Source organism: Nerophis lumbriciformis, linkage group LG30, assembly GCF_033978685.3.
Source record: "Nerophis lumbriciformis linkage group LG30, RoL_Nlum_v2.1, whole genome shotgun sequence".
Classification (NCBI taxonomy): domain Eukaryota; kingdom Metazoa; phylum Chordata; class Actinopteri; order Syngnathiformes; family Syngnathidae; genus Nerophis; species Nerophis lumbriciformis.
In genome coordinates, this window is record NC_084577.2 from 16,414,356 (window position 1) to 16,441,856 (window position 27,501).

The window sequence follows — 27,501 nt, forward strand, 5'->3', positions numbered from 1 at the left end:
ATCAACATAATAAACACAAGATACACTTACAATTAGTGCACCAACCCAAAAAAAAAACTCCCTCCCCGATTTACACTCATTCACACTCATTCACACAAAAAGGTTGTTTCTTTCTGTTATTAATATTCTGGTTCCTACATTATATATCAATATATATCAATACAGTCTGCAAGGGATACAGTCCGTAAGCACACATGATTGTGCGTGCTGCTGGTCCACTAATAGTACTAACATTTAACAGTTAATTTTAGTAATTGTCATTAATTACTAGTTTCTATGTAACTGTTTTGATATTGTTTTACTTTCTTTTTTATTCAAGAAAATGTTTATTATTATTTATTTTTTTTAATTATTTTTAAAAAGTACCTTATCTTCACCATACCTGGTTGTCCAAATTAGGCATAATAATGTGTTAATTCCCCGACTGTATATATCGGTTGATATCGGTATCGGTTGATATCGGTATTGGTAATTAAAGAGTTGGACAATATCGGAATATCGGATATCGGCAAAAAGCCATTATCAGACATCCCTAGCCATAATGTTTTGTTTTCAACACATTGTTTTCATTAAACACAAACAGAGACACTGAAAAGGTGTGTTATTGTTTGTGCTATGGCGCCATCTTCTGGACGAGTTTGCTCACTGCTGGTACCGCGGAGTGAATGTCTAAAGCCTCAGTGTCAAAGTCTAGGGCCGCGGGCCAGATCCAGCCCGCGAATGAATTACCTATGGCCCCCGGGATGATATTTGATTAGTAATAGAACCGGCCCACAGGCCATAGCCGCCTGCTGCTGTTTTGCCTGCACCAATACCCCATCAGTGTTGAGGTTAGTCATAAAATTGGGGTCCCACAGTAAATTTTTTGGGGTCCCACTTTTTTGTAACCATTTTCAAAACAAATGATAAATGTATACATTATCCTGTTATATCTCGCATTCTATATTGTGTTTTGGAAAAAAGGTTGTCATAAACGTTACTTTATTCATTTAAAAAATAATACAAAAGAAAACACATTTTTATGCATATGTAAATGTATTCAGTTATAAACATTCATTCACTTTCTACTTTCCTTCATGGATGTAAACTTTACCGCTGCCTGTGTTTTTTTCTATGTTTTTATTGTAATGTTTTCAGAATGTGCTTGTTCTACTTTTGGCCAAAGTAAGACAAAGAAAACAATCTGAAGTTGTCTTTGTTTTTTAGTTTTAATGCCATGATTTTAATAGTCCGGCCCGCAGTTTGCACAGATTTTCCTTCATGCTGCCCCTGAGCTAAAATGAGTTTGACGCTCCTGGTCTACAGTATTTCCTTCCGTTTAGTGCTTTAAACTGGAAGTACAAGTGCCGTTCCGTCTTCTAGTCGTCTGTAGCGTTTCTACTCGAAAGGATTCCTCATTCTTCACTCCAAGCAACGTTTGTAAGTTTTACAATATAACTAAAACTATTTATACTCACTAAACCGTCCGATGTGTGACACGTGTATTTGGGATCTGCATAAGTCCTGAAAATGTGTGGTCCGTGCTGACGCCGTAGTCGAAAAGCTTCTTCTTTTTCTCTATCTTCTTGTTATGGGACATTCATCCTCCGCTGTTGTCATTTCTAATATAAAGTAGTGTAAAGTTCTTACTTATATCTGTCTGTAAACTCGCCATGAAAGCGCTAAAACATACCGGTGTAGTGAGTTTACATTATTCACCCAAGGGACTTTAGTTATTAGAGAGTTCCAGTCGGACGGTTTTTCACGGGACACATTTGTTATTGCACTAGTGAGCCACGGATGAGAAGATGCTGCTCCGTTGTTGATTTAAGTAAGTCTGATTTAAAGGCTTAGTGGCCACATGCGTGGACAGCACCTTTTAACTCTTATTTCCAAAATTGTGTACACTACTGAATTGGGGTCTTATGGCCGCTTATGTGGACACTTATACTGCCATCTGGTGGTGTCAGAAGGGTATAACATACAATGGAATTTGGAGAAAAAAAAGTGTAAAAATAAGAATTAGCATGTCACTAAACATGAAGTACACATTTGTGTACTTATGGACTAAGTACATCATATCAAAAGATGATTCTTAGTTTTTATTCTAATTAGGGTCCAATAAGCCCAAATAGCAAAGAGAAATAAAAAAAGCATGTAAACAAACAGCTTGGGCCTTAAGAGGTTAAAACAGTTAGCTCCATCTTTTGACACTTCTTCCACTCCCGTCCTTGCACGCTACACCGCTACAACAAAGATGACGGAGAAAAGACGCTGCTGAAGGTGAGCCACGTAAATAAGACCGCCCACAAAACGGCGCCACCTTAAGTGACTGTCAGAAAGCGACTTGAAAATGATCTGTAAAACATAATCTATGCAACATTTTGACCAAACAACCACCATTACATGTCATGTAGACCACAAGGAAGTGTTTTCCATTTAGAAAAAATAATAATAACATGACTCCTTGAATGCGCCTTATAATCCGGTGCACCTTTTGTGTGAAAATAGACCTGAATAGACCATTCATCGGCAGTGCGCCTTATAATCCGGTGCGCCCTATGGTCCGGAAAATACGGTAATCAGATTAATGACAAGGCTACTGTGGATTAATATAAATGAATCACGGTTAAATATATTGTATTTTCAGTTATATTAATCATGTTTTTTTTACATGAGCAAAAAGATATATCAATGCATTTTATTAAATACTTTCAACGAGGGCTGTGACTATCGAACACTGTGGTCGTCTATTTGTTTGATTAATCGAGTAATCGGATAAAATTCAATGTGTATTGTCGGAAAAATAGTTAATATAAACAATTGGAGTATTTATATAGCGCTTTTTCTCTAGTGATTCAAAGCGCTTTACATTGTGAAACCCAATATCTAAGTTACATTTTCAAACCAGTGTGGGTGGCACTGGGAGTAGGTGGGTGAAATGTCTTGCCCAAGGACACAACGGCAGTGACTTGGATGGTAGAAGCGGGGATCGAACCTGGAACCCTGAAGTTGCTGGCACGGCCACTCTACCAACCGAGCGAGACCGCCCTATACATCCTGTGTGTGTAAGACAGCATCCTCGCCTCCACCCACAGAGACCGAGATAGTGGGTGGCGTGCAAGAGGGTTCACTCCGTTCAATTCATTCTGCCATTGAGCAAGTGCGCTCGGGCGCTGAGAGCAAAACACAGAGTGGACCCTCTCGCGCACTGTTTGCAAGTGATAGACGAAGAAAACGAACACAAACACGATTTTTGATTTTTGATCTTTTTTTTTTTTTCAATTAATCAATCCAACAAATTAATACACAATAATACAATAATAATACAATTCCAATTCCAAAACCAAACCCGGCCCAGCAACTTTCAGAATAGCACACAAACATGACACAAAACAATCCAAAAGTAGTCCAACAAAAATTAATAATATCAACAACAGTATCAATATTAATAAGAATTATCGATTATTTATTATCGCCCAAGGTCCAAATTTTAATCATTTTAATTATGATGGATTATTTTTGATTAATCCTGTTAATTTAGAACAGGGGTCCCCAAACTACGGCCCGCGGGCCGGATCCGGCCCCCGAGCATCCAAAATCCGGCCCACAGAAAGTTACAAGATAAATTTTATTTATGTATTTATTTATTTATTATTATTTATTTATTTATTTTAATCTTTCCTTTCTAATCCATTTTCTACCGCTTGTTACTCTTGGAGTCTCCTAGCCGCTCAGGCAAATCATATCGTCTAAAAATCAATTTTCCCATCGATAACGTGACAATGTTAAATGTTAAAGAACATCAATGTTAATTAATGTTAAATGACAAAACGGATTATAAAGACAATATATATATATATATATATATATATATATATATATATATATATATATATATATATATACAGCCTTGCCCCCGGCCACATTTTTTTAACCCAATGCGGCCCCCGAGTCAAAGAGTTTGGGGACCCCTGATTTAGACCAGTGGTCCCCAACCTTTTTGTAGCTGCGGACCGGTCAATGCTTGAAAAATGTTTTTTTTTAGAAAGAAATACAATCATGTGTGCTTACGGACTGTATCCCTGCAGACTGTATTGATATACATTGATATATAGTGTATATATTCTGTTTTTATGTAGATTTAATAAAAAATAAAAAAATAAATTTAAAAAAAAAAAAAAAAGTTTTTTTTTTGTTTTTGTTTTTTTATTAAATCTACATAAAAACAGAATATATAAAATAAATAAATAAAAAAATAAAAACTTTTTTTTTTTTTTTTTTTTTTTCTTGTGCGGCCTGGTACCAATCGGTCCGGGGTTGGGGAACACTGATTTAGACGGTCCTTATTTTGACATGCTTTAGGTAAACTGTTTGACTAATTGATTGATATTACACAGAAAACAGCGTATAGGTCCCACCCCTCATGTTACAGTAAAGTGATGTGTTAAAAGTCAAGATAAAAAATCGGACAGATCGCACGTGAAGCCGTCAAAAGGCAAAACAAACAGAGCGAGCACAAAAATATCCAGGCGCTAATTCAGCAAACGCGCCAGGCCTGTTTTTTTCGCAGGCCGCGGGAATTGTCAAGAAAAAAAAACAAAAAAAAACATCCCTCTCGCTCTTTTCTGCCGGAATGCCTGACTGACCCCCGGCAAATGAAAATAATCCACAGTAATTAGAAGTGGGCTGGTCTGTTCCTGAGAGCCCCCGGGAGGCCGGGTAAACATGGCGGAGGGGCCATTGGAAGGAGGTGGGCTGGGGGTGGGGGGGGGGGGGGGGTGACTGAGCTGACCTTGTCCACATAAAGCAGTGATTTATGAAGTGCAGGGCACAGCAGCAGGGCTTCTGTCTTCTCCCGCAGAACCAAATTACTGAGGTGGAGATTAACACGCCGCTCACGACAGGCCTACTTCCAGGCCCGAGGAAACTTTTTATTTACATTTTCCTCTTTCATTTCCTCCGCCGCTGTCTTATTGCTAATTGCTTTGTGTGGACACTTGTGGAGGTTTTTAGTCCCGTGTACTGATGCTGGCTCAGTTGATGGGTCCTAAATACTGATAGTGTATATCAAGCCTGGGCCATTATTTTGTCTCAGGGGGCCAAATCTATGTGTGTGTGCATATGTACCGTATTTTTCGGAGTATAAGTCGCTCTGGAGTATAAGTCTCACCGGACGAAAATGCATAATAAAGAAGGAAAAAAACTTATATAAGTCGCATTTTTGGGGGAAATGTATTTGATAAAACCCAACACCAAGAATAGACATTTGAAAGGCAATTAAAAATAAATAAAGAATAGTGAACAACAGGCCGAATAAGTGTACGTTATATGAGGCATAAATAACCAACTGAGAACGTGCCTGGTATGTTAACGTAACATATTATGGTAAGAGTCATTCAAATAACTATAACATATAGAACATGCTATACGTTTACCAAACAATCTGTCACTCCTAATCGCTAAATCCCATGAAATCTTATACGTCTAGTCTCTTACGTGAATGAGCTAAATAATATTATTTGTTATTTTACGCTAATGTGTTAAAGGGGAACATTATCACAATTTCAGAAGGGTTAAAACCATTAAAAATCAGTTCCCAGTGGCTTATTTTATTTTTCAAAGTTTTTTCAAAATTTTACCCATCACGCAATATCCCTAAAAAAAGCTTCAAAGTGCCTGATTTTAACCATCGTTATATACACCCGTCCATTTTCCTGTGACGTCACACAGTGATGCCAACACAAACAAACATGGCGGATAGAACAGCAAGGTATAGCGACATTAGCTCGGATTCAGACTCGGATTTCAGCGGCTTAAGCGATTCAACAGATTACGCATGTATTGAAACGGATGGTTGTAGTGTGGAGGCAGGTAGCGAAAACGAAATTGAAGAAGAAACTGAAGCTATTGAGCCATAAATAAAGTTGATTTGATTTGATTTGATATCGGTTTGAACCGTATGCAAGCGAAACCGACGAAAACGACACGACAGCCAGCGACACGGGAGAAAGCGAGGACGAATTCGGCGATCGCCTTCTAACCAACGATTGGTATGTGTTTGTTTGGCATTAAAGGAAACTAACAACTATGAACTAGGTTTACAGCATATGAAATACATTTGGCAACAACATGCACTTTGATAGTGCAGACAGCCCATTTCAGGCGCGCTAAGAACATATATTTTTCCACGATTTCAGCACTCAGGTTAACCATACCTAAATAGACACAAAATACAGCATTACACAAGACTACTCGAATGTACTCGAATGATTGAAAAAAAAAAAAAGTTTTTAAGCTAAATTATTGGTAAACACAGTTTATGTATAATAATTTACGTAAAACCGCGAGTAATGAAAAAAGTTTTCATCAATTAATATATTCTGTAGACATACCCTCATCCGCTCTCTTTTCCTGAAAGCTGATCTGTCCAGTTTTGGAGTTGATGTCAGCATCTGCTTTGAGTGTCGCAGGATATCCACACATTCTTGCCATCTCTGTCGTAGCATAGCTTTCGTCGGTAAAGTGTGCGGAACAAACGACTGACCATTTCGTCAGCTTTCCCCACAGCCTCGTATTTTGAACAAATTTCGTCCAATTTCTTGCCACTTTCGCATCTTTGGGCCACTGGTGCAACTTGAATCCGTCCCTGTTCTTGTTGTTACACACTCCGACAACACACCGACGAAAGTGAGAAAATGGCGGATTGCTTCCCGATGTGACGTCACAACGTGACGTCATCACTCCGAGAGCGAATAATAGAAAGGCGTTTATTTCGCCAAAATTCACCTATTTAGAGTTCGGAAATCGGCTAAAAAAATACATGGTCTTTTTTCTGCAACATCAAGGTATATATTGACGCTTACATATGTCTGTTGATAATGTTCCCCTTTAAGTACCTAGGCTCATCAATGTCTAACACCGGCAACCTCTTACCAGAGATTGACCAACGCCATGACCTAGCAGCCTCTGTCATGCAGTCCGAATGACACTGGCACATATCCCAGGAGACAAAGCTTAGGGTCTACAATTAGTCATTAGTCATCTTTGTCCTCCTGTACGGCTCCAATACATGGCCGCTGAATAACACATTGGCCTGGCAGACTCGATGGTTTTGATACCAGGGCTCTCATACCTGGAGCCAGTACATCACAAACCAGACTTTGAGAGACCTAGCCCCACAGCTCCCAGCATACCATCGGGTGCGCCGCTATGGCCACATCACGATGACATAAACAAATTAAAAGCAATTTCTTAAACCAATATATTTTTCATTCTCGTGAATACAATTGCACAAGTACCGTACTTTTCGGACTATAAGTCGCAGCTTTTTTTCATAGTTTGGCCGGGCTCTAGTGCAACTTATATATGTTTTTTTCCTTCTTTATTATGCATTTTCGGCAGGTGCGACTTATACTCCGGTGCGACTTATACTCCGAAAAATACGGTAAGTATTCTGTAACAGGAAGGGATGTACTAATACTATGGTACTACAAAATCTGGAGTGGTCACACAAAGCCAAAAACTGTCACTGGTTTATGAGATTTCTGAGAGCGAATAATAGAAAGGCGTTTAATTCGCCAAAATTCACCCATTTGGAGTTCGGAAATCGGTTAAAAATATATATGGTCTTTTTTTCTGCAACATCAAGGTATATATTGACGCTTACATAGGTCTGGTGATAATGTTCCCCTTTAATAATTTCACACATAAGTCGCTCCTGAGTATAAGTCGCACCGCCGGCCAAACTATGAAAAAAAACTGCAACTTATAGTCCAAAAAATACGGTATGTGTGTATATATTAGAGATGCGCGGATAGGCAATTATTTCATCCGCAACCGCATCACAAAAGTCGTCAACCATCCGCATCCACCCGAACCAACATTTTATGAAAACCACACCCGCCCGCACCCGCCCGTTGTTATATATCTAATATAGACGATGCAAGGCATTAGTGAGGTTATAAAGCTTTTGCCTGTTAAAGAAAGGAGACTGATCCAATGGAGCAGAGACATTCAATGCGTGCCACGCTGTCACGGCCCAGACGCACACCAGTGCGCAATCATCTGGGAGCCGCGCTGAGCGCACCTCCAAGCGCGCTCGCGCCACTCAAACTGCTGCAGGCAGCTGCGTTCTATCTTGTTTTAACATCCTGTGGCACTCTTCTGGGATCACGGCGGACGAAACTGCTCATGCTCAGGGTGTTTGTGGAGGTTCGGGGTTTTGCACAAATGTGATGCACCATGTTAGATGTCCCGGTTTTGTGACTGTCGTAGACATAAACAGCGTCGCAGCTCTTGCAAATCACGTAGCCAGCATTACTATCATCCTGATTTACAACCTCATAAAAACGAGTCCACGCTGAACTTTTCTGGCCTTTTTTTCCCCTGATCTTTAGTATTCCCTTTTTTAGTTTGTCGCGTATCACGTTTGCTGCCGGCGTTGCCATCTCTTTTTTTTCTTCTTCTGTTGTGGCATATGCTGCAGGTGCCTGCTCGTTTTTCGTATGTGGGTAACAACATTTAACTATGTATATATATTTCCGAATTGGTTTAACTGCCACCCGCCTGAATCTATTTAAAATCTAATTTTTTTTTATTTCAACCGCCCGACCCGCGGATAATCCGCGGACTCGGCGATTGTGTCCGCAAACCGCGCATCTCTAGTATATATATATGTACATATGTGTATGTATGTGTATATGTATATATATGCATCTGTATGGATATATGCATGTATGTGTATGTACACATATATATATAGATATATATCTTCTTTTTTATCTTTTTTATTATTTATTTTACTATATTCTTGTGTATGCACCTTAGCGGATCAGCTCCAATTTTGTTGTTCTTTGTACCTGTTCACTGTAATAATGACAATAAAACTCTATTCAATACTGTTCTATTCTAATATTTATAGTACAAAATGTAATAAATGCATTACAATACATGTTACACGAGTAATCATAAAAAATTAAACACAACAGGACTATAAACAAAATTTGTAAAGGGCCACAAAAAGCCTGAATAGTGGAATTACTTCTTGTGGATTTGGCTTAAATATCAACCGTGTCTTCTTCTCCATTGCTGGAATGCACCACATGGGCCTTGGACGTGTCGACATGTGGCCTTCGGCTGCAGCCCGGAGCGCGCTGGCTGCAGTCAGTTTGCAGCCCACACGGGAATCCACCTCTTTTTTTTTCCCATTGTGACTTCTCCCGCAGACCCCGGCAGCAAAATCACCCGCATCAAAAGCATAAAAGCTTGTCATCCATGAAGCTGCACATCAGTTCAATCCGAATATGAAGTCATTTGACAGAGAGATTGCTTATAAAGGCAGGGGTGTCCAAGTGGAGCCGGGGGCCCCCAGCGCAGAGTGGGCCGTGGGCTTTTCTAAGGTTTGAGCAGGGGCGTCACTAGCTTTTAAGGACAGGGGGGGCTTAGCCCCCAGGAGATGCACAGGATGCGAGCGAACGTTACGCACGAGCACAAAACTTCACAAACGGCTAACAAAGACTTAGAAATTATTCATTGTTATTATTATTATTTTTAAAAAATGCACGGGACGAAATGAAATGCTCCCCGGGACGATGGCTTTTAACCATTTTTTTTCTTTTTCTTTTTATGTATTTATTCATTTTACATTTTATATTAAATGTCTTGGTTTTTCCTCCCTCTGAAAATCCTATGAAATGTTTAACAAGCCATCTTATAATAATACAACAGCTATTAATGTAACAATACAATAAGACAAATATATTTAATGATGTTTTTTTCATTATTTTAACAATAGGCTAATATATGTTACTTTATATAGATTCTACAAGAAACACAAAACTTAAAAACGGAATTATTTACAATTGCACACACAAGGTTTTGTGCAGCTTCACTCATTGTAAAGGAAGATAATGTGCTTCGTACACCTGCAGGACCGCAAGCAAGGTCGCAGAGAAAATGCGGACTGGAATTTGAGTGATGTGGGCATTTTCTATATGAACAAGTCAAATGGATTGGATACCGACGCACTAAAGGGGCTCTCTACCTTACGCTACGAAGTGAGGGGAAACTGAGTGAATAATAACAGGTTATATGATTATTTATTTAAATTCATATTCGGGCCACTTTATAATGAATATGTTTTTTGGTTTTTTTAAATAACACCAAATTATTTAGGGGGGCTTAAGAATATTTTAGGGGGGCTTGAGCTTTTGTGTTTCTGCACCTGCGGTTCCCACACAAGGTTGCAACATTGTTTGTCAACACTGTCTGCTCTCATTTTCTTGCACAATTGACCCTCTGATGTTCTGTGTACCTACACTCTGTCCTCCTCCTGTCTCGGCCTGCTGTGTATGTTATGTGTGTGTGTGTGTGTGTGTGTGTGTGTGTGTGTGTGTGTGTGTGTGTGTGTGTGTGTGTGTGTGTGTGTGTGTGTGTGTGTGTGTGTGTGTGTGTGTGTGTGGTACACAGAACATCAATTTCCACACTTCTTTTAGCCCCGGGTCCAGTGTATCAATCAATCAATCAATGTTTATTTATATAGCAATAAATCACAAGTGTCTCAAAGGGCTGCACAAGCCACAACGACATCCTCGGTACAGAGCCCATGTAAGGCCAAGGAATAACTCACCCCAGTGGGACGTCGATGTGAATGACTATGAGAAACCTTGGAGAGGACCGTATCATTTGTCTTTTAATAAAAAATGAAAACGGGTCCCACAGACCCGAACACCACACAAGGGTTAATATAATCATAATAATAATTGTGTATTATTATTATTCGTATGATGATAATCCGATGTCAATCTCTACTATACACTCTGATGTAAAAAAAAAAATCATATTTAGGTGGATAATGACTTGTTTTATGATGATTATATGATAATTAATATTCTGGTTGGGGCGCGGGGGCAGCAGCCTAAGCAGAAAAACCCGGACTTCCCTCTCCCCAGTCACTTCATCCAGCTCCTCCCAGGGGATTGCAAGGCGTTCCCAGGCCAGCTGGGCGACATAGTATCCTCCCCAATGTGTCCTGGGTCTTCCGCGTGGCCTCCTACCGGTCGGACGTGCCCCCAAGGAGGCGTTCGGGCGGGGGGCATCCTCACCAGAGGCCTGAACCACCTTATCTGGCATTTTGGCCGCTTGTACCCGTGATCTTGTCCTTTCAGTCATAATCAATCGATCAATCAATGTTTAATTATATAGCCCTAAATCACAAGTGTCTCAAAGGGCTGCACAAGCCACAATGACATCCTCGGTACAGAGCCCACATAAGGCCAAGGAAAAACTCACCCCAGTGGGACGTCGATGTGAATGACTATGAGAAACCTTGGAGAGGACCGCATATGTGGGTAACCCCCCCCCCCACATATGTCATAACCCAAAGCTCATGGTAGGATAGACAGGGACGTAGATCGACCGGTTAATTGAGAGCTTTGCCTTCCGGCTCAGCTCCTCCTTCACCACGACGGATCGATACAGGGTCCGCGTCACTGCAGACGCCGCACCGATCCGCCCGTCGATCTCACGATCCACTCTTCCCCGAGTTACTTGAACTTTTCCACTTGGGACAAAATCCCCTCCCCGCCCCGGAGACGGTACTCCACCCTTTTCCGGGCGAGAACCATGGACTCGGACTCGGAGGTTGCTGATTCTCTTCCCAGTCGGCGAGAGCTGAAAATCGTGGCCAGATGAAGCCATCAGGACCACATCATCTGCAAAAAGCCCACTTTACATAGAAAAAGACAAAAACCTAATTATCTAGGGGGTATCCAGTAGATATCCATTCATCTCGGTTTACCTGACACATGCAACGTGACGGATTGCGGGATGCACTATCCACCTTCGCCGCCAGACGGGCATTAGAGGGTTGAATACCTTCAAATGTGCTTTGTGGCCCTTCCAACTTTGACCACGGCGCCAGTTGCTACGCAGAGTGGCGCTTTCCGTCGTTTCCAGCAGACTGCATTGAAGGAATGGGGCCATATGAATCCCTTCCCTACTGTAGATATGTCCTCGACATGTCAATGCCATGGCCCTGTGATGAGGTGGCGACTTGTCCAGAATGCAGCTGAGGTAGACTCCAGCGCCCCCCACGGCCCTGAAGGGAATAAGCGGTAGAAAATGGATGGATGGATGAAAAACCGATTTATTTTGTGTTTCAAAAGAAGCGAGATCCAACCAAATCCATGCAGTATTTTTTAGCACATGTAAACATACCACGTTTTTTTGTACTATTACCTGACGATGTTGGGTTTTAGGGTGGGATGGGGAGGGGAGGGGCCTTTATGAACCATGTGTATGTATGTAGGCCTTTAATGTGTTGCTCGGCCCCTGCCCACAGTCGTGTATGAGCTATTATCATTTTACAAAACAAACAAGAAGCCTTGAGGTAAATACGCCTTTCAAGTGTTTCCCCACCCGAAACATTATCTGCACACTTTCCTTAAATAGGTATGAAATTAATATAGCCTGCAGCTCGCATGTGTTGATAAACAGCTTGTCCGCTATATCATAACAACTCGATCCGTCTAATATCTGCACATCACAGTGGTCTTTATAATAAATATAAATTAGAGATCGTAAATCTCAGTTAACGCAGTCTCAGTCGTGTGTACAGGGCAGATTTAGGAGCTTTATTGTGGCAACACGCAGCCCTCCTTTTTGCATAAAGTGGGTGTTTTATTACCATTTATTTTGCACAGAAAACAACGTATCCTCTGCTGCATTTAGAAATACCATTTATAGTCAAAAAAAAAAGAAATAAAAAAGAAGTGTTGCTATCCCCTCAAACACAGCAAGTGACTTCAGTGCAGCACGCCATCTCCTGGCCGAGGAGAGAAGTGCAGCTCGTCCCAAAGTGGCAGACATGTTTGGCCCACCGCAACCCAGTGGTGTGTGCATCTTCTCCCTGCAAAAAAAAAAAAAAAAGGCCTGCTCAGATTACTTGTATTTAATATACAATGCGTCATAAAGCGAATCCCTCATCCTGACAGGAAGAAAATAGAACAGCGCATTCGGTTTGAGCTTTGCCCAATTTATGGCTAAATTAAAAAAGGCTTCCGACAATGGCCAAGTCGGGGAGGAGGCAGGAAATCAATGACCGGGTTGACCAGGGTCTCTGCTGGGTTCTCAGGGAGCACAAAACGATGGGAATCGGTGGCGGGGTCCTCATGCCTTATATACACATTATTCCCCCCCTCCTGTCCTTCCTGCACATTTGCTCCACGATTTGGCAAAACAATGGCTATTATCTGCAGATGGAAGGTCAATGTCACAGAGTTGAGGCGTTATCCATCATCATCTGCAGCCCTCCTGCGCTTTATGAGCTGCCTAATAAACTCTGCTCGCTGACAACGTTTGTACTTTTATTGTCGCACGTAAGAACATCACTTTTTGGAATGATTTTTATTTTCTCGAGCATGCTAACTTCCGGGAGAGAAAATATAGGACGCAGGAGGCCCTCTTTGACGTGCGCCGCTTTTGTTTAGTGCACCAGGTGACGAGGCAGATTAGTGCAATAATATATGTTGCTTATTATTAATGAAGTCCATTTTTAAAAGTTGCAGAGGGCCCAGAAAAAAAAAAGGAACTGTAGTGCAAAAATGGCCTCCCCAGGCGTGTCATGTTGTTTCTATTATAGACACTTTTGGGGGGAAAAAGATAATAAAAAAGAATACGATGCAAAAAGTGATTAAAGGAGTCAAATTCAGACTCAGAGATTAATTTAGGTTTCGTTGTTCTTTATCAATATTAACATTGTTGCATATTTTAAAAATGTTTGAGCTGTAGGGGTACTGAAAAAAATTGCGATTCTTATTTATTCTGATTCTGAATGGATAAATATATTTTTTTAATCAATTTTTATTGTGCATATATATATAGATAGATATATACACACACACACACACACACACATACACACGTATATATAAATCAATAATTTTATTGAAGAATTTTTAAATCGTTTTTTGAGCTTGTGTAACCTATAACCTGTTTTGAAAAGGTTGTATGATCTTTTTTTATACCAAATGCCATAATGCAAGAATCAATTTGAATCAAAAATCGATTCGAAATCGAGTTGTCAACCCGAGAGTTGGAAAACAAATCTAATTGTGATTTGTTTTATGGTTCACTTCCTTAGATAGACACTTTGTAAACAGTTTATATTAATAAACAATTAGGTGAAAATGTGATTTCAGAGTCCAATTTAGACTAAAAGACCAATGTAAAGACTTGTTTTTATTGATTAACTTCTTGACCATATTCTAAATTTATGAGATGTATGGTATTGAAAAATGTACATATATATATATATATATATATATATATATATATATATATATATATATATATATATATATATATATATATATATATATATATATATATGTATATATATATATATATATATATATATGTACATTTTTCAGTACCATGTATGTATGTATATATAGGTTAAAATATTTTTTTAAATTGATTCTTACATTAAAAAAATTTAATTAAATTATAAATATATATATATATGTATATCCATCCATCAATTTTCTACCGCTTGTCCCTTATGGGGTCACGGAGAGTGCTGGAGCCTTTCCCAGCTATATATATATATATATATATATATATATATATATATATATATATATATATATATATTTAATTTTTTCTTGTTTATTTTTTTAAATATAAGAATCAATTTTTTTTAAATATTTTGACATATATATATATTAATATATGGCGTATACGTCATGTCAGCAACCAACCGTTTTTATAAAAAAACATTTACATCGAATAATATATTGCCAGAGTCGCTTTGAACCGAGAAACGATTCTAAATCGAATTGTCACCCCGAAAATCGGAGAGGAATCAAATTATGTTGAAAGTTTCACGTCCCGATATGGAAATTTTGGAAAATATGGTAATCAATTAGAATAAGATGAAAAAGTGATTTCAAAGTCCAATTTAGACAAGGAGACACATTTTAAGCTTCTGTCATTCTTTTTTAGAAATGATTTGGCTTTTTGACCATTATCAAAATTTAAAATCGATTTGTATTATTACATTTTTAAATTGATTAATTTAAAACAAAACAAAAAAATTTTTAGACTTACTCATAAATCAGCAGCCCATGAAGCTTTTGTGACCTCTTTTATTATCATTTTATTCCAAATAATTAAAATTATGAAGAAAGATAGCATGTTTCAAATAGTTCACTCTAAATACATTTAATTAGTTGACTATATGAAATAAATGCACTTTTTGAAGATATTCCTAAAAAAAAAAAAAAAAAAATTGGGGTCAGTGAAAAAAGGTGATGGTTTAAGAAGAATAGCCCGCTTTGATGCTTCATTAAAGTGTGCTGGCCTAGTTCATCTCTTTAGAAGCCCCTTCTTGACCCCTCTCTGACCCCCTTCAACCTCTCCAACCCCCGTCACTCGAACGTTTTATTGCGGAGAGGAGTCGCTTCCGTCGGGGGGAGTGGTGGGTGCATGGTGGACAGTCGCGTATGCGTAAAATCACGCGTGTAACCAAAACACGAGGAGGAGGGGTGGGGGGCCAAACATCACCATTACTGTCATTTAATTGATACATCCTGAGAAGAAGAAGACGACGAAGCGGAGGAGGAGGCGGCGGGGGAGGGGGAGGAGGAGGAGGGGGTGTGTGTCTGTGCGGGACACCTGCGGGTGCGTGCAGACAGGAGGGGGTGACAACAAGAGAGGAGCGCGCAGAGGAAAAGTTGCAAAGCGAGTTGATGCAAACCCGCCGGGGGGATTCACCGAGCGTCTTTCGTGGACGCGGGACAGCGGAGCGAGGAGAGGACATTACGGGTGTCCGTGAACGCAACGCAGGCGATGACAGGATAGGAGTTGGAGCGACGACGCGGTGCGTGTGGCGCAGTCCCGCCGCTTCCAGGAGGCTCTTAAACTTATTAGTATTATTTATTTTGTGTTTTGCAATCCACTCGGACCACGCAAGAAGGAGTCTTTTTTTTTTTTTTTAAATAAACATTCCAAGTTTTTTTTTTTTTTTTACGCGGAGTTCCCACCACTTTTGCGCACTTTCACGTATCCCCAGACGCTTGCGGCGCACGGTAAGAAACAAAAAAAAGGTTTCTTTTACTTTTTTATTTTTTTAAAGCCTTTGCTAAATTATTGCGGTAACGACAAATTAAGTCTGGTTTTTTTGTTGTTGTTGTTGTTTTCGCCGAGTCGAACAAAATGATTCACTCCAGTAATGTTGTACCTTTATTGTCGTTACTATTATTCCAACAATGTTAAATATTTCTACAATGTGTTAATTTAATTCACACACAAAAAAGTGGAACGCTAAAAAAAAAAAAAAAAAATCAATTTCACAATTCAATTGTTTTATATCAAATACTCCATTTTTATGTGTCTTTCACTTTCATATTGAGGCATTTAAAAATGTGATCTTTAAAAAAAAATTGTTTTCTTTAAATTGATTCGTCCTTCACTATATCAAATACTCCATTTTTATGTGTCTTTCACTTTCATATTGAGGCATTTAAAAATGTGACGTTTTTTTAAATGGTTTTCTTTAAATTGATTCGTCCTTCACTAAAAAAAACATTTAAAAAATCTATATTTTTAAATCATTTTTAACATCTCTATTAAGCAATAAATGAACATTTCTCAATTCAAATTAGCCATTTTTGTTTTCACATCATTATTATGACAATGTCCTCATATTTGTAGATAGATAGATAGATAGATAGATAGATAGATAGATAGATAGATAGATGGACAGTACTTTATTGATTCCTTCAGGAGAGTTCCCTCAGGAAAATTAAATGATATACATGTTAAAATTATTTGTATCGCATCATGTTTAATTTGTGCATTAAAATATATATATATATTTTTTTTTTTACACTGTTTCCTATGAGCAAATATACATTTAACCTGCAAAATTGCCCAATGTTGTTGTTTTGGTGTTATTCCTCGGTGGGAGGTATAAGGTGGATGGTACAGTGACATGACCTGATACTCATCACATAGTCTTGATATCTCTTTGCTTATGTCTCCCGCAGATCTTGGACGGGTCAGGCCATGTGAAATTTTGCGTGGATGCCAGCAAGCCAGACATCGGGAGCTGGCTGAAGTACATCCAGTTCGCCTCCGCCGCCCGGCAGCATAACCTGACCGCGTGCCAGATAGATGATCAGGTACGGAATACATGTGGAACTCACAAAAACGTCGACTGAATTCTATGGTTAGATGGGAAATTTCAGTTGCCGTGACTTTCCATCAAGTGCAAACACGCCATGAGGCCTTTGCTGTGTTTCCTACTCTCTGTCCCGTCTGCTGCTGTTGTTGTCCTACAAGGTGTTGTTGTGATCCAAGTCCGATAGCGGCCCACCCTGCTCTCACTTCTCTCGCACACACAATGCGGCGTGCTGCAGACACTCCACGTTATCAGCGTGTGTTTTCATTCTGTAATTGTATGCCGGCTTCTGCCGCGCGGGGACCACAGGGCAGGATCAGAGGCGGGCCCCGTCCAGATGATATTCCCCCACACTTACACTCTTGTCACGCTTGCGATGTAAACTCTTAGATATGTCGGGAATGTCACAGTCTTTGGACGCTCACCTGGCCGGGGGAATGGCATGGGGGCTCCTTCACCTGTCTTTCTTAGAAGGGGGACGGCAGACTAAACTTTACCCGTCACGCGTCTGGAGCATTCCGCGTCATGACCCCTCATGTGAAAAAAGGGTATTTTTTTATTTTTTTATGTGCACCGAGGCCTCATATGAAAAAATCTGCTTTTTTGAAGGGACCTGGGGGTCTGTCACCACTCTAATCCCGATATGTCTTTCATAAAAGGGGACGGCAGACGAAACTTTACCTAACATATGGGTGGGGTATTCCGCGGCATGACCCCTCATGTTAAAAAAGCAGATTTTTTTAATGGACGTGGGTGTCTGTCACCTTTCTAATCCCGATATGTCTTTCATAAAAGGGGACGGCAGACGAAACTTTACCTAACATATGGGTGGGGTATTCCGCGGCATGACCCCTCATGTTAAAAAAGCAGATTTTTTTAATGGACGTGGGTGTCTGTCACCTTTCTAATCCCGATATGTCTTTCAGAAAAGGGGACGGCAGACGAAACTTTACCTAACATGTGGGTGGGGTATTTCGCGGCATGACCCCTCATGTTAAAAAAGCAGATTTTTTTTAATGGACGTGGGGGTCTGTCACTTTTCTAATCCCGATATGTCTTTCAGAAAAGGGGATGGCAGACGAAATTTTACCTCACATTCGTGTGGATTATTCCGCGGCATGACCCCTCATGTTAAAAAAGCAGATTTTTTTAATGGACGTGGGGGTCTGTCACCTTTCTAATCCCGATATGTCTTTCATAAAAGGGGACGGCAGACGAAACTTTACCTAACATGTGGGTGGGGTATTCCGCGGCATGACCCCTCATGTGAAAAAAGTAGATTTTTTTAATGGACATGGGGGTCTGTCACCTTTTTTAATCCCGATATGTCTTTTAGAAAAGGGGACGGCAGACAAAACTTTACCTAACATGTGGGTGGGGTATTCCGCGGCATGACCCCTCATGTTAAAAAAGCGGATTTTTTTAATGGACGTGGGGGTCTGTCACCTTTCTAATCCCGATATGTCTTTCAGAAAAGGGGACGGCAGACGAAACTTTACCTAACATGTGGGTGGGGTATTGCGCGGCAAGACCCCTCATGTGAAAAAAGTAGATTTTTTTAATGGACGTGGGCGTCTGTCACCTTTCTAATCCCGATATGTCTTACATAAAAGGGGACGGCAGACGAAACTTTACCTAACATGTGGGTGGGGTATTCCGCGGCATGACCCCTCATGTGAAAAAGCAGATTTTTTTAATGGACGTGGGGGTCTGTCAACTTTCTAATCCCAATATGTCTTTCATAAAAGGGGACGGCAGACGAAACTTTACCTAACATGTGGGTGGGGTATTCCGCGGCATGACCCCTCATGTGAAAAAAGCTGATTTTTTTAATGGACGTGGGGGTCTGTCACCTTTCTAATACCGATATGTCTTTCAGAAAAGGGGATGGCAGACAAAACTTTGCCTAACATGTGGGTGGGGTATTCCACGGCATGACCCCTCATGTGAAAAAAGTAGATTTTTTTAATGGACATGGGGGTCTGTCACCTTTTTTAATCCCGATATGTCTTTTAGAAAAGGGGACGGCAGACAAAACTTTACCTAACATGTGGGTGGGGTATTCCGCGGCATGACCCCTCATGTTAAAAAAGCGGATTTTTTTAATGGACGTGGGGGTCTGTCACCTTTCTAATCCCGATATGTCTTTCAGAAAAGGGGACGGCAGACGAAACTTTACCTAACATGTGGGTGGGGTATTGCGCGGCAAGACCCCTCATGTGAAAAAAGTAGATTTTTTTAATGGACGTGGGGGTCTGTCACCTTTCTAATCCCAATATGTCTTTCAGAAAAGGGGACGGCAGACGAAACTTTACCTAACATGTGGGTGGGGTATTCCGCGGCATGACCCCTCATGTAAAAAAGCAGATTTTTTAATGGATGTGGGGGTCTGTCACCTTTCTAATCCCGATATGTCTTTCAGAAAAGGGGACGGCAGACGAAACTTGACCTAACATGTGGGTGGGGTATTCCGCGGCATGACCCCTCATGTGAAAAAAGCAGATTTTTTTTTAATGGAATTGGGGGTCTGTCACCTTTCTAATCTCGATATGTCTTTCAGAAAAGGGGACGGCAGACGAAACTTTACCTAACATGTGGGTGGGGTATTCCGCGGCATGACCCCTCATGTGAAAAAAGCAGATTTTTTTAATGGACGTGGGGGTCTGTCACCTTTCTAATCCCGATATGTCTTTTAGAAAAGGGGACGGCAGACGAAACTTTACCTAACATGTGGGTGGGGTATTGCGCGGCAAGACCCCTCATGTGAAAAAAGTAGATTTTTTTAATGGACGTGGGGGTCTGTCACCTTTCTAATACTGATATGTATTTCATAAAAGGGGACGGCAGACGAAACTTTACCTACCATGTGGGTGGGGTATTCCATGGCATGACCCCTCATGTGAAAAAAGCAGATTTTTTTAATGGACGTGGGGGTCTGTAACCTTTCTAATCCCGATATGTCTTTCAGAAAAGGGGATAGCAGACAAGACTTTACCTAACATGTGGGTGGGGTATTCCGCGGCATGACCCCTCATGTTAAAAAAGCAGATTTTTTTTAATGGACGTGGGGGTCTGTCACTTTTCTCATACCGATATGTCTTTCAGAAAAGGGGGACGGCAGACGAAACTTTTCCTAACATGTGGGTGGGGTATTCCGCGGCATGACCCCTCATGTGAAAAAAGCAGATTTTTTTAATGGACGTGGGGGTCTGTCACCTTTCTAATCCCGATATGTCTTTCATTCTTTCATAAAAGGGGACGGCAGACAAAACTTTACCTAACATGTGGGTGGGGTATTCCACGGCATGACCCCTCATGTGAAAAAAGCAGATTTTTTTAAATGGACGTGGGGGTCTGTTACCTTTCTAATCCCGATATGTCTTTCAGAAAAAGGGACGGCAGACAAAACTTTACCTAACATGTGGGTGGGGTATTCTGCGGCATGACCTCTCATGTGAAAAAAGTTGATTTTTTTAATGGACGTGGGGGTCTGTCACTTTTCTAATCTCGATATGTCTTTCAGAAAAGAGGACGGCAGACGAAACTTTACCTAACATTTGGGTGGGGTATTCCGCGGCATGACCCCTCATGTTAAAAAAGCGGATTTTTTTAATGGACGTGGGGGTCTGTCACCTTTCTAATCCCGATATGTCTTTCAGAAAAGGGTACGGCAGACGAAACTTTACCTAACATGTGGGTGGGGTATTCCACGGCATGACCCCTCATGTGAAAGCTGATTTGTTTAATGGACGTGGGGGTCTGTAACCTTTCTAATCCCGATATGTCTTTCAGAAACGGGGATGGCAGACCAAACTTTACCTAACATGTGGTTGGGGTATTGCGCGGCATGACCTCTCATGTGAAAAAAGCAGATTTTTTTAATGGACGTGGGGGTCTGTCACGTTTCTAATACCGATATGTCTTTTGTAAAAGGGGGCGGCAGACGAAACTTTTCCTAACATGTGGTTGGGGTATTCCACAGCATGACCCCTCATGTTAAAAAAGCAGATTTTTTTAATGGACGTGGCGGTCTGTCACCTTTCTAATCCCGACATGTCTTTCAGAAAAGGGGACGGCAGACGATACTTTACCTAACATGTGGGTGGGGTATTCCACGGCATGACCCCTCATGTGAAAAAAGCGGATTTTTTTTAATGGACGTGGGGGTCTGTCAACTTTCTAATCCCGATATGTCTTTCATAAAAGGGGACGGCAGACGAAACTTTACCTAACATGTGGGTGGGGTATTCCGCGGCATGACCACTCATGGTTAAAAAAAATATTATTTTTTTAATGTGAATGTGGAAACGTACACCGCTCTAATCCCGCCATACATTTTATAGAAGGGGACAGCAGACTAAATTTTACCTGACACAGGTGTGGAATATTCCGCGGCACGACCCCTCATGAGAAAAAAAGTGTGGATTTTTTTTTCATGGTCATGGGGGTTCATTCACCTTTCTAATACCACTATATATTCCATAGAAGGGAAGGTGGAGTGTCGAACGGCAGACTAAACTTTACCTGGTACACGTGTGTAGCATTCCGCGGCATGACCCCTCATGTGAAAAAGTGTGGTGTTTTTTCATGTGCACCGAGGCCTGTTCGCCTCGCTAATCCCGCTATGTCTTTTATGGTGGGGGATTCTGCAGCATGACCCCTCATATGAAAAAAGGTGTTTTTTTAATGAACCTGGGGGTCTATCACCACTCTAATCCAGATATGTCTTCCATAAAAGACATATCGACACCTAACACGTGGGTGGGATATTCCGCGGCATGACCCCTCATGTAAAAAAAATATATCTTTCAATGTGAATGGGGATACGTACACCGCTCTAATTCCGCCATACATTTTATAGAAGGGGACACCACACTACATTTTACCTGACACGGGTGTGGAATATTCCGCGGCACGACCCCTCATGAGATAAAGTGTGGTATTTTTTTTTCATGGGCATGGGGTTCATTCACCTTTCTAATACCGCTATATCTTTCATAGAAGGGGATGGTGTGTGCTGGATGGCAGACTAAACGTTACCTGATACAAGTGTGTAGCATTTCGCGGCATGACCCCTCATGTGAAAAAAGTTCCTTTTTTTTACATGCGAATGGGGATCCGTTCACTGCTCTAATCTCACCATATATTTCATAGAAGGGGACAGCAGACTACACTTTACCTGACACGGGTGTGTAGCATTTCGCGGCATGACCCCTCATATAAGAAAAGCTTATTTTTGTTTTCATGAACATGGTGGTCCATTCGTCTCTCTAATCCAACACTATATCTTTCATAAAGGAGATGGCAGATTTAACTTTATCTGACATGCATGTGGAATATTTCGAGGCATGACCCCTCATGAGAAAAAGTGTGGAATTTTTTTTCATGGGCATGGGGGTTCGTTGACATTTCTAATCCTGCTATATCTTCAATAGAAGGGGATGGTGGTGTGCTGGACGGCAGACTAAACTTTACCTGATGCAAGTGTGTAGCGTTCCGCGGCATGACCCCTCATGTGAGAAAAGTGGATTTTTTTTTTCATGCGAATGGGGATCCGTTTACTATTCCAATCCCACCATATATTTCATAAAAGGGGACAGCAGACTAAATTTTACCTGACACAGGTGTGTAGCATTCCACGGCATGACCCCTCATATGGAAAACGCTATTTTGTTTTCAATGGACATGGTGGTCCATTCATCTCTCTAATTCAACACTATATCTTTCATAAAGGAGATGGCAGACTTAACTTTATCTGACATGCATGTGGAATATTTCGCGGCATGACCCCTCATGTTAAAACATTTAGATTTTTTTTTTTTAATGCGAATGGGGATACTTTCACTGCTCTAATCCCACCATATACAGTATTTCATAGAAGTGGGCAGCAGACCGAATTTTACCTGACACACGTGTGTAGCATTACGCGGCATGACCCCTCATATGAAAAAAGCTTCTTTTTTTTAATGGACGTGGTGGTCCATTCGTCTCTCTAATCCAACACTATATCTGTCATAAAGGAGATGGCAGACTTAACTTTATCTGACATGCATGTGGAATATTTCGAGGCATGACCTCTCATGAGAAAAAAGTGTGGATTTTTTTTTCATGGGCATTGGGGTTCATTGACCTTTCTAATCCCGCTATATCTTCAATAGAAGGGGATGGTGGTGTGCTGGACGGCAGACTAAACTTTACCTGATACGAGTATGTAGCGTTCCGCGGCATGACCCCTCATGTGAGAAAGGTGGATTTCTTTTTCTTCATGCGAATGGGAATCCGTTCACTATTCTAATCCCACCATAAATTTCATAAAAGGGGACAGCAGACTAAATTTTACCTGACACACATGTGTAGCATTCCGCGACATGACCCCTCATATGAAAAAAGCTTCTTTTTTTTCATGGACATTGTGGTCCATTCGTCTCTCTAATCATTCACCTTTACAATCCCCATATATCTTCAATAGAAGGGGACGGCAGACTAAACCTTACCTGATACAAGTGTGTAGCATTCCGCGGCATGACCCCTCATCTGGAAAAAAAGTTTGTTTTTTTTGTTTTTTTTCATAGTCATGGGGATCCGTTCACCTCGTTAACCCAGCAGTGTGTTTCATAGAAAGGGACAGCAGCCTAAACTTTACCTGATACGAGTATGTAGCGTTCCGCGGCATGACCCCTCATGTGAGAAAAGTGGATTTTTTTTTTCTCATGCGAATGGGGTCCGTTCACTATTCTAATTCCACCATATATTTCATAAAAGGGGACAGCAGACTAAATTTTACCTGACACACGTGTGTAGCATTCCGCGGCATGACCCCTCATATGAAAAAAGCTTCTTTTTTTTTCATGGACATTGTGGTCCATTCGTCTCTCTAATCGTTCACCTTTACAATCCCCATATATCTTCAATAGAAGGGGACGGCAGACTAAACTTTACCTTATACAAGTGTGTAGCATTTCGCGGCATGACCCCTCACCTGGGAAAAAAGGGTTTTTTTGTTTTTTTTCATAGGCATGGGGTTCCGTTCACCTCGTTAACCCAGCAGTGTGTTTCATAGAAAGGGACGGCAGACTAAACTTTACCTGATACATGTGTGTAGCATTCCACGGCATGACCCCTCATGTGGAAAAAAAGGGGCATTTCATCTCCATGGCTGTCATTACCTCAACAAAGTTCTGTGTGCAAACGTTGATCATGGGTCAATGAAGAAAGAATTCACCCATGGAACTGATACCAACTGACTGTGGTCTAATAAGATAAAACCTCAAAGGAACAAATCAACAACTACTCAATCACAACTTCCTAAAGTCTGCATCATGTTGCGTTCAAAGACACAAGGTGTCTGGAATCACTTGGCCTACTCCTCTGTTCCAAGCGACAGGCGGACAAACAAGCAGTGAGAGCTTGTGTGTGTGCGAGGTGTGACTCGCTGTCAACACCGTGGTTCTGCTCCGGTGCCTGTGTAAGGCTCCGACAGGTCTCGGACATGGCCGTGATGAGGCGATTGTTAACTATTACACACTGTCACGGCGCGGCACAATGCGCCGTCTTTAAGCCTTCCGGGGCCGACATTGGTGTTTTTGAAAACACACTGTAGGCGGCTCACAATGCCTGTCTGTATATGCTCAAAATGAATAGACTTAAATGTGGGGTGGTCTTGCAAAGGCCCCTCGTCAGGTTTTTTTTTGCTACTGTGTGGAGGGGTTTTTGTCTGGGATTTTTATCAGCACCCACGTATTTGATACTTGTGAGTGGGAAAAGTGCGGGCTGCTGCTGACTTTGAGCATCTGTGCAGGATATTCTTAGCCACAAATGGTAAATAGTAGAGGTGGAGTGATACAACTTTTTCACTTGAGTAGTGGCCCACATTGATATCAGCATAAACCTTCTATTATTTTGTAGTGTGGACTGTTGGTATGAAAATCACTAACCTAATGAATAGAGATGTCCGATAAATGCGTTAAAATGTAATATCGGAAATTATCGGTATCGTTTTTTTAATTATCGGTATCGGTTTTTTTGGGTTTTTTTTTTTCTTTTTATTAAATCAACATAAAAAACACAAGATACACTTACAATTAGTGCACCAACCCAAAAAACCTTCCTCCCCCATTTACACTCATTCACACAAAATAGTTGTTTCTTTCTGTTATTATTATTCTGGTTCCTACATTATATATCAATATATATCAATACAGTCTGCAAGGGATACAGTCCGTAAGCACACATGATTGTGCGTGCTGCTGGTCCACTAATAGTACTAACCTTTAACAGTTAATTTTACTCATTTTCATTAATTACTAGTTTCTATGTAACTGTTTTTATATTGTTTTACTTTTTTTTTTTTATTCAAGAAAATGTTTTTAATTTATTTATCTTATTTTATTTTATGAAGTACCTTATCTTCACCATACCTGGTTGTCCAAATTAGGCATAATAATGTGTTAATTCCACGACTGTATATATCGGTTGATATCGGTATCGGTTGATATCGGTATCGGTAATTAAAGAGTTGGACAATATCGAAATATCAAATATCGGCAAAAAGCCATTATCGGACATCCCTAATTATGAGGGATTTAAGTTTTTGAAGTGGAGTGATAAATAGTTTTTTCTATCAAGAAGAAATGAAGTTAAGCTTGTGATGCTCATGACACGTTTGTTACTGGATATTTTCTAATAGGCTTCTGCCTTGGAGACTTTCTATCTGTAAGTAATATGTGATTATAATTATTTGATACTTTATATTGACAAATGTGGGGTTTTCGACTGCAATATTGTTCAATTGCAGATACTTATTATGTATGTCTACAAGGGCTGTGAATCTTTGTGCACTACATGATTAGATTCTCAGAGCTAACGATTCGATTCAGAATCGATTCTCGATTGGAAACAATTTGATTCAGAATCGATTCTCTATTCAAATGATTCTCGATTCAAAAGCAATACTTTTTTTTTTTAACAACATTGGGTGCCAGTTCTGTTATTAACTGCATTCCCCCATAAAATAGATAAACAGCTCTGATATTTTTTTATAGTACTTAAACTAAAACTGTTTATGTTTCACAAAATTCTACCCAAACATTAAATAAAGTCAAATACAAATAAAGCAACAAGAGAAAAATCCAACACTTCTTATTTTTTAAAGTAAATCTGGACAGCATATATGGACATCTACATCAACATTATGATTTGCCTAAGTGTCTGGACAGGACATATTTAAAAAATAATTAACATTTTAAAAAAAATACAAAATTATTTCGAATTTTCTTTTATCAATTAAGAATCTTTACAAATAAGAATGGCAATTAATTCGAAAAAAATACAAATTCGACACCCCAAATGTCTAGCTTGTGTGCTATTGTGTGCTTAGCTGTTGTGTAGCTGCTAGCTCCGAGTAGCTTATATTCTACCATATTTACCTTTTTGTAAATGACTTCACTAATTTGTGTCAAACTCAGGGCCCGTCCAATTGTGCCTGGAAATTATGTGAGCCATTAACCACTTTTTTTTTCAATTTTGACATCAAAATTGCATGTAATTCCAGTTAATACAAAAGGTTGTATTAACATGTATTCCATTATACAAACATGTATTCCACACCATTTTTTGTTAAAATAAAACTGATTTGTGATTTTAAAGCAAGTTATCCGTAAGTAATAATAAAATGCATGGCAAGTGTCTAATATCCATCCATTTTCTACCGCTTTTCCCTTACGGGGTCGCGGGGGTTGCTGGAGCCTATCTCAACTGTCTAATGTCATTAGGCGATTATACGTTTCTGAGGGCAGCCATAACCTTAATGAAAACAGGGCGTTTGTCTAGCTTGTGCGCTATTGTGTGCTTAGCTGTTGTGTAGCTGCTAGCTCCTAGTAGCTTATAGTCTACCATGTTTACCCTTTTGTAAATAACTTGACTAAAATAGAATAAATTGTGTGTTTATTGGAGAACATTTAGATGTTAATCGGCTTTCCAGCTATGCACAAGTTAATGCGTTGCAGGACTGCTTGTATCGGAGATTTTAGATGCAAGCTGATTTATTCCAATTAGAAATGTCCGATAATGGCGTTATCCGATATTCCAATATTGCCCAACTCTTAATTACCGATTCCGATATCAACTGATACCGATATATACAGTCGTGGAATTAACACATTATTATGCCTAATTTTGTTGTGATGCCCCGCTGGATGCATTAATCAATGTAACAAGGTTTTCCAAAATAAATCAACTCAAGTTATGGAAAAAAATGCCAACATGGCACTGCCATATTTATTATTGAAGTCACAAAGTGCATTATTTTTTTTTTAACATGCCTCAAAACAGCAGCTTGG

At 40.2% G+C, this 27,501-nt stretch overlaps 1 protein-coding gene across 6 annotated transcripts in view; it reads left to right on the forward strand.

Annotated features, from left to right (window-relative positions):
• Positions 1 to 27,501, forward strand: part of mecom (MDS1 and EVI1 complex locus) — a 514,494-nt gene that overhangs the window by 403,482 nt on the left and 83,511 nt on the right. For 5 of the 6 annotated variants that reach the window (XM_061925665.1, XM_061925663.1, XM_061925664.1 and 2 more), the window contains exon 3: positions 17,031 to 17,165. In XM_061925665.1, the coding sequence (XP_061781649.1) occupies positions 17,031 to 17,165 (135 nt within the window). Of the gene's footprint in view, positions 1 to 15,691; positions 16,071 to 17,030; positions 17,166 to 27,501 lie in introns of those variants that run through there. The other variant, XM_061925666.1, reaches the window with a different exon arrangement.